Raw genomic sequence first — 8,900 nt, 5'->3', positions numbered from 1 at the left:
CGTATGGTATATTTTCTTACCGAAGAATGTCATTCGGGTTGTGTAATGCTCCATCCACCTTCCAACGATGCATGACTTCCATTTTTGCCGACATGCTCGAAAAGCATATGGAATTATTCATGGATGACTTCTCGGTCTTTGGATCCTCATTTGATAACTGTTTAACTAATGTCTCTCTTGTTTTAGACAGGTGTCAGTAAACAAATTTAATTCTGAACTGGGAGAAATGTCACTTCATGGTGCGAGAAGTGATAGTACTGGGTCACAAAATTTCCTACAAGGAAATTGAAGGTGACCAAGCAAAAGTGGAAGTGATACCTAAACTCCCACCTCTTGTTAATGAGAAGGGTATCAGGAGTTTCTTAGGACACGCAGGTTTTTACTGCAGGTTCATAAGAGATTTCTCAAAAATCGCAAAACCGATGACCACTCTATTGGTTAAGGATAAGGCGTTTCTGTTAGACAAAGAATGCACCATGGCCTTTGAGACATTGAAGAGCAAATTGATTTCAGCATCCATTGTTATTGCCCCCGATTGGTCTCTTCCGTTTGAGATCATATGTGATACTAGTGATATTGATGTAGGGGCAGTCCTAGGACAATGAAGAGAGAAGTTATTACATGTCATTTACTATGCTAGTCATGTGTTAAACCCTGCACATATGAACTATGCAACCACTGAGAAAGAGTTGTTGGCCGTGGTTTATACATTTGACAAATTCAGGCATTACTTGTTAGGATCGAAGGTTGTCGTGTATACGGACCATGCCGCTTTGAAATATCTGTTTGCTAAACAAGACTCTAAGCCGAGGCTTCTCAGATGGATCTTACTCCACCAAGAACTTGATGTTGAGATCCGGGACAAAAGGGTGTGTGAAAACACAGTGGCGGATCATTTATCCCGAATGTCACCAATTGAAGAAACAGAAGAAAAGAGACCGATAAAGGATGAGTTCGCTGATGAACACATCCTCGCTGTTATCGGTATCCCGTGGTTCACAGACTACGCGAATTATTTGGTGGGGGTGTAATCCCCAACGATTTTGACTCTAACAAAAAGAAAAAAATTGTTCATGATTGCAGGTTTTACTTGTGGGATGACCCATTCATATACAAGAGAGGAGTGGATGGGCTGGTCAGAAAATGCGTCCCGGAGGAGGAACAAATGGATGTTCTTAGAGCTTGTCATGACTCGAATTATGGAGGACACTTCAGTGGTCACCAAACAGCAGCCAAAGTTCTTCATCCAGGTCTATATTGGCCCAAATTGTTAAAAGATGCCCAAGATATCGTCAAAGAATGCGACAGATGTCAAAGAACGGGGAATATTTCTAAGAGAAATCAAATGTCACAAAACGCTATGCTGGAGGTTGAATTGTTTGATGTCTGGGGAGTAGACTTCATGGGGCCATTTCCACCGTCCTTTGAAAAAAATTACATCTTGGTAGTAGTAGACTACATATCAAAGTGGGTGGAAGCAGTGGCATTGCCCACCAATGACTCTAAAGTGGTTTTGACATTTTTGAAGAACAATATCTTTTCGAGATTTGGAATACCGAGAGCACTTATTAGCGATGAAGGTACTCACTTTTTGAACAAACTAATGGAGAATCTGTTGAAGAAATATAATGTTAAACACAAGTTCGCCACTCCATATCACCCTCAAATGAAAGGCCAGGTCAAAGTGTCCAACAGGAAGATAAAGCAAATCTTGGAAAAGACGATATGTGCATCTAGGAAAGACTGGGCAGTAAAGTTAGAAGATGCACTATGGGCATACAAAACGGCTTTCAAAACACCCATATGTATGTCTCCTTATCAGTTGGTTTATGGTAAAGCTTGTCACTTGCCACTAGAGTTGGAGCATAAAGCGTTTTGGGCATCCAAATTCATGAATTATGATCTGGCTAAAGCGGGATAGTCCCGAATACTTCAGCTCCATGAGTTTGAGGAGTTTCGGAATCAAGCTTATGAGAATGCCAAACTCTACAAAGAAAAGACAAAGAATTGGCACGATCAGAAGCTGTAGAGAAAAGAGTTTGTCGAGGGACAACTGGTGCTCTTGTTCAACTCCAGATTAAAGTTCTTTCCAGGAAAGTTGAAATCTAGGTGTCGGGTCCGTTTTTGGTTCACAAAGTGTTTCCCCATGGAGCAATAGAACTTAAAAACCCAAGTAATTGGGATACATTTAAGGTGAACGGACAAAGGTTGAAGCACTACTACAAGGGGAAGGAAAGTGGTCTGATCGATAATGTTCATCTCCAAGGATGAGATAGATGACCGTCGAGCCATGCAACGTTAAATGCAATGCTTCGTGGGAGGCAACCCATGCGGTTTTATTCTAATTATTTCAGTGTTTGGTGTGTTTCCAATTTTATTTATAGGTTCGCAGTTAAATCGCATAGTGCAGAAAAAGAGGTTTGAGCTAAACTCATAAAAGACAGTTGGTTACCAGAGAACGGGAAAATAGAGAAAAAATCAGCATTTTTTTTTTTTGGAAAAAACAGGGCCCTGACACGGGTGCCTGTGTCACTTGACACGGCTCGTGTCAGGTAGGCTGGCACGGCCGCCCGTGTCAACTGACACGACCCGTTTAAGCTCTGCTGGAGGAGAAGCAATAAAGCAGTGGCTTGACACGGCCGCCTGTTTCAGTTGACACGGCCCGTGTCAGGCCCAACGACCATATTTTTTCAAATTGTGGATTTGGTGATTTGGTGGACCCCACCCGTATTTTCCACCACTTAAACTCATTCTACTCTAAATTAACCCATTAAATATGATTTTCTCACCTTCTCTTTCCCATTTTCAATAAATCTTTCTCCTTCCTCCATTGTTATTCAACATTCTCCATAACCTCACCACCAAAAAGCTTTCAACTTTGCCACTCTACTCCTTTCAAATCGTCGACACCCTTCACAAAAGTTACTCTACTCTTCATCCTCTACAAGGCTATGATAATCGTTTTTCCTTTTTCCATACTTAATTTTTGGGTTATAAATTTTTGTTGCAGGAATCAATAATGTCGCCGAAGCAAATTTCCAAGGGAAAGCAAACAGAAGCGGAATCATCCCGTCCTCAGAAACGGACCATCCATCATCCGAATTTGCACGATATCATCTTCGATAACCGGAGCATGAACGGAGGTACTCTTCTCACGTCAAACGGAAAATAACTCCGACAAGGTACCTATGCTCTGATACTTTATTTCAATTGGGTCCATCGGAAGAATTGGATAGGATGTTCCATGTCCTCGGCATGCTTGAATTTGTGCATTGTGAAGCGCCTACCTATGAGCGTATCACTTTAGAATTCTTGAGCACCATTGAGTTCAAGTTGAAAAAAGGTTGGCCAGGTACAATTATGTACTTTGGAGGAACGATGACTTTCAGGTTATACAATGTCGACCACGAGTTGACTGTGGAGCAGTTGGGTGAAATTCTCCGCCTACCCCTGTATGGCCCCAGAGCCGTACCAAATAGTTTTGATGCTAATACTTTCCGGTTGGCCATTACGGGACGATCAGATTATGTAGCTAAAGGGGCGAAAGCATCTGGCATTCAAAACCCTTGTTTCAGGTATGCCCAAAAAGTCTTGGCTTTCACGCTTTTTGGTAGGGGTGATAACACAGGTGTGGCTACCTAGAGGGAGCTCTTCTTTTTGTTTGCCATGGCAAATCGAGTTGCTGTGAGCGTTGCAGCATTTGCAGCGGATTACCTGGGTCGAGTGGGGAGAGCAGCCCAAGGGGAAATTTCCATAGGGGCATCATCACACAGATTGCCCACCATTTCGGATATGACCCTGCTACACTTAATAAGACGCCGGTGGCAGGTATGCATAAACTGGACATGAACGCATTGGTTCAGCAAGGTATGATATCACAAATTTCTGATTATTATGCTTTAATGAGTTTTGGTCAGTTTATTATGGCTCTTCCTGACCCTACACGAATTAGCATTTCCAACACGGCCAATTGGCTATATGAGAGTGTCGTCCAAGATGATATGGACGAGCACAATGCTGACCCATTTGCTGCACGTGACCCACAAGAGGAAGAGGTGCAGGAAGAGGTACAAGAACAAGAGCAGTTTGTTGCTCCGCTAGAGGACACCACGCACCCAGGTGTCGGGTCGTCATATGTGACGCCGGACCAATGGTCGTGGATGCAAATAGAAATCGGCGATCTTCGAGCGGAGCAAACACGCCAAGGCCTAGAGCAAGTCTGCCAAGGGACTCTTATGGAGGAGATGCACGTGATGATGCAACAGCTGATGTTGCAGGTTTCGCCACCGCAGTGAACCTGTGTGAGTCCATCTATATCTTGGATTAAACATTGCAGACAATGTTTAGTTCAAGTGTGGGGGGTTTTATTATTTATTATTTTTGTTCTTAGTATTTTTCAGCATTTTATTATGTGTGTTTAAAATAATTAGTTGTGTGGTATTCTGTGTGTTACAGATAGAGGACATTCGTGCTGGATGAATAATGAGGCTTGGAGGGATTGGATGAAAGACACATTCCTCGACTTGCTCTTCTCGAAACCCACGAAAGTTGATGCTACTGATCCAAACAATCGGACGCGACTCTCTGTCACTGGACTTCTTAGGAGTACTCTGTAATCGAAGCGAATACGAAGCTACATCACACTGAGAGGTATCTTGGAAGCCTGCAAGCTATACCAAACATGGTGAGGACTACAAAAAGCCAAATACTTGTCATCATGAGAGCTTTCCAGGTCTGTCTCTGTCTCTCTGGGTTTGCATAAGAGATACTGGAATTTCATAACACACTTGTACACACTGAGGCATTATTTTTTTATTTTAACCCTGAGCCTTTCCAGCCAACCGCCATTATTACCCTTCATTCACCCAAGTTGAGCCATATTTCCTTTTGTTTGTTATTTAACCACTGTATATAATCGTAATCCCATACACTACCACACCTTGCTTAGATAAGTGTTGTTTAACCCGGATCTGTGGAAAATCCTAAGTTTGGGGTTTCATCAAAATTTTGGGACACCGATAAAAAGTATATAAGTGCAGAAAAATGAGAAAAGTACGAGACTTCAAAGAAAAAAAAAGAGAAATAAAAAAATATTATGAGAAGTATCATGAAGCACTTATCTAGAAGAATTGAGTTTGGCAAAAAGCATGCTCAAAAGATCAATAAAAAGAAGAAAAAAAGAGCCAATGAATTCCAACAAGAACGGCGCCCAAAAGGAATACCCTCTGATTAAAAGATTTAACACAGTTACGAGGGTAGCAACACAGACTCTGAGCCTGAACCCCTGGTATTTCCCCTTTTTGTTTTGATTTCCCACCTTACACCTTAGCCCTGCTACAACCCAAAAAGCCCTCAAATAATGTGTGTTGTGTGTTTTTGTTATGAAGGTATTTGCTTTTCAAACCTAAGAGTTGACTTTGCATGCTCTGTTTTTCTTGAGTGCAAACACTTTGATCCCGAGAGATTTGGTGAGAGTGTGAAAAGCTACAGGCCAAAAGATGCATCAAGGTGAAAGTGTAGCGGAAGTCGGAAGTCGGGAAAGAGTAAAATAGTGAATGAAAAGTGAATAGGGAATCGTGAAAGATCACAGTAGCATTCTGGATGCAGAATTTGAGGGTGACCGTCCTGATGTCTCGAGCATCACTTGAGGACAAGCAATGAGATAAGTTTGAGGTTGTGATCAGTTTCCAATTCTACTTGTTTTCTGACACTCATTCGACACCTTTTCACGAAGTCGGTAACACATTAGTCTACTAATTTTATTGTTCTGTTTAGTAAATTAGATGTTTTGCATTATTATTTCAAGTTGTTGATTATATTTGGTTTGCATCATTATACTCCATTTTGTGTCCCTTTGTGGTAGTCCTACTGGTTTCAGGTGTAAGCAAGAGTACCAGAGGGATAGACAAGCGAATCGGATGTTCCGGTCCCGTCGGAAGAGGAAATTAGGCAACACAGTAGTCCTAACACGGCCACCCATGTTGCCCAACACGGGCCGTGTCAAGAGAGGAAAGCTAGAAGAAGAAAACAGGGAGCTGACACGGCTCGTGTCAGCCTCCCTAGAGGGGCGTGTCAAGACCTCTTCACCAGACAGCCAACACGGCCTGTCGTGTTGCCTGACACAGCCAGTGTTGGCTTGGATACCTCATTTTCCAGTTTTTGCTGTATTTTGGCACGGCTGATCCCGAAGGGCATTTTGGACTTTTGCTACATCAAATTAGTCATTAGGAACTATTTAGTGGATTTTTGAAGATGGATAAGGGACTTTTTTTCACGATCAGAAATTGGAGACGATAAAGATTGAAGCGGTCCAAAGCGGCGAAAAACGGAGATCCTTCAAGAGCGGATGCGATTGAAGATCAATGGAATTCCCATCCTTTTGTAACGTCTCGTTTTTATTTTGTATCTTATTTGAATAATATGAGAGGCTAAACCCCCCAATGCCATGGGGGTGTCTCTGAATTGATCGTGTAATGACTCTGAAGATATAATTTCCTTAAAACATGTTATTTGTTATTAATTTCACTGTGTAATGTGTGTAATGCTTTCTTTATCAGAATATCAAGATCGATATATGGTTAACAATTAGCAGGATTGCAATTGTTAAGGTTTTTATACAGTGAAACCATAGTAGATATCACCTAGGACTAGGGATACCCTATGGTTATCGGGTTATTCTTGTTAAATTGAAATTGCTTGGTTTCATAATAATCACTTAAGGACTTAAAAGTTAGATTGAATACCAAAGGTTTCCCTCTGAGGTCTTAGGGGGAAACAATCTTAAGATCCGGTAATTGAAACAATTTTAATTATTAAGGAGATATACACTCAAGGGTCATTACAGGAGATATTCACACACCATCCTTGGCATATTATTATAAACTGTGAAAATATTTATTTTGTTTTATTTTCTCTTACAGTGATTTTTATAAAACCCCAACTATTAGTTTCGTTCAATTGAGTAACAATTTACACATATATTGTTGCACAATCCTCGAGATCTATCATTGGGAAACATCCCTATTATCACTACATCGGCAAAATAGTACACTTGCTATTTTCCCGATCAGCATGTATGAAGTATTTATATGCATGGGTGACTTACGACAAAAAGGAATGCAAAGAACGTGAGAAAAATATGAATGTTTTAAAAAATACATCACAAAGGTCGACCTATGAAAGTCATGTGTCTATTTGTTCGATGCATAGGCCAGTGTGTCTAAGGTCATATGTCGACCTATGAATGTTATGCGCTCCCTATGTGTTGACTTGAAGATTCTACACATGAAATAGAAACTACAGACTTTAATACTGCAGCATACGTGAGGACCTATATAACACATGTGTTGACCAATAGCCAAGAAAGTTTTTCCATAGGTCGACCTGTATATGTATGTCTTGACTTGTAGTTGCATGTGTCGACCTGTAATGCCATTTTTCACAAAAAATGTTTTTTCATGCATGTTTGATGCATGAGACCTTTTCCAAGTTGTTTCCAAATGCTTTTATGCTTCCTAGTGCTAAGATGCACATAGAGAATATGAGGATATGTGTCCAATATACATTAACGCTAAAGTATCCTAGTTTTGACAACATACAAAACACATCTAATGGAAGTTGCACTCACAGTGAAGACATACCGAGATTGACACGAGATGCTTCCATCTGTATTACACATCTACTGTACCTCAGTACACACTTCGACTGGTGCAACATCTTTCTCTCTTATTTATGGAATGGAGGAAATACTTCATTTTAAGGTAGAGATTCCTTCACTACGGGTCCTCGTGGAGACTAGGCTCGAAAATGCCATATGGGTCCAGACATGACTCGATTAACTCATCCTAATCGAAGAAAAGTGCTTAGTAGCTTTGTGCCAAAGACAGTTGTATCAAAATTGGTTGAAAAAGGATTTTGACAAAAAGGTTCATCCTAGAGTATTCCAAGAAGGTGATATGGTACTAAAGAAGATATTGCTACCTCGCTTAGATTCACGTGGAAAATGGACACCCAACTATGAAGGTCCATATGTCGTACAAAAGAGTCTTTTACGGAGGGGCTCTAATACTCCCGACAATGGACAGTGAAGAATAGCCACATCCACTGAATTCAAATGGAGTCAAAAAATACTACGCCTAAAAAAGGAAAAAAATGTTAATTTGAAAACCCGAAATGGAGGGTTAGGCAAAATCGGGTGTCCTAGTGGACTGAAAACCCAAAAGGGAGGTCCACACAAAAATTAGGGACACAATTTTTTTATCCCGATGGATTGAAAACCCAAAAGGGAAATCCAGGAAAAAATTAAGGATTTTATCAAATAAATAGGCAACAAATTGTGATCCGTGAAAGGTTCATCCCTGTAACACCCCAAAATTTGCCCTCCTTATTCACGCATTCATTTTTAGGTCATTTAACATTAGATACATTGCATTTCATCATGTCAATCGGGATTAGCTCCAAGAAGCTTGAACATCATCCAGGACACTTTGTGGGTTCTATTTAGATGATCAGTCAACACAAGGGAAATACTTGATTTGTGTGTTTATTTTTTTTACAGGTTCCTTCGTCAAGGACTGCCTTTTTGCATGAGCATCCCTAACCCTACCAACTCATTGATTTTTCTTCTCCTAAGAACATGTTAACTCCTTCTACTACAGGCGAGTAAGTCTCCAAAGGTCGAGCATCCGTTAGATTGCGTAGTAACGTCGTTCGTCCAAAACCCAATCCATAACCCCGTAGTTAGCCGAACTACGACTTGCTCTGATTCTCATTCCAGACGAGATACGTAGGCATAAGACGCGATGTCTTAGCGAGCACAATTACCCTTAACCCCTAGGTAGCCGAGCTACGAAGACTCTGATTCTCATATTCATATGAGATACATATGCAGTGGATGCGAC

At 40.9% G+C, this 8,900-nt stretch overlaps 1 protein-coding gene across 1 annotated transcript; it reads left to right on the top strand.

Annotated features, from left to right (window-relative positions):
- The first annotated feature begins 236 nt into the window (after window positions 1-236).
- LOC127096436 (uncharacterized mitochondrial protein AtMg00860-like) lies at window positions 237-605 on the top strand. The gene has a single exon (XM_051035003.1). It carries the CDS (start codon window positions 237-239, stop codon window positions 603-605), a length of 369 nt encoding a protein of 122 aa, XP_050890960.1.
- Window positions 606-8,900: the final 8,295 nt, after the last annotated feature.

Source organism: Lathyrus oleraceus, chromosome 6 (genome assembly GCF_024323335.1).
Source record: "Lathyrus oleraceus cultivar Zhongwan6 chromosome 6, CAAS_Psat_ZW6_1.0, whole genome shotgun sequence".
In the NCBI taxonomy this organism is placed as follows: Eukaryota; Viridiplantae; Streptophyta; class Magnoliopsida; order Fabales; family Fabaceae; genus Lathyrus; species Lathyrus oleraceus.
The sequence above is the reverse complement of the archived record's forward strand: the minus strand, read 5'-3'. Positions and strand labels throughout refer to the sequence as shown.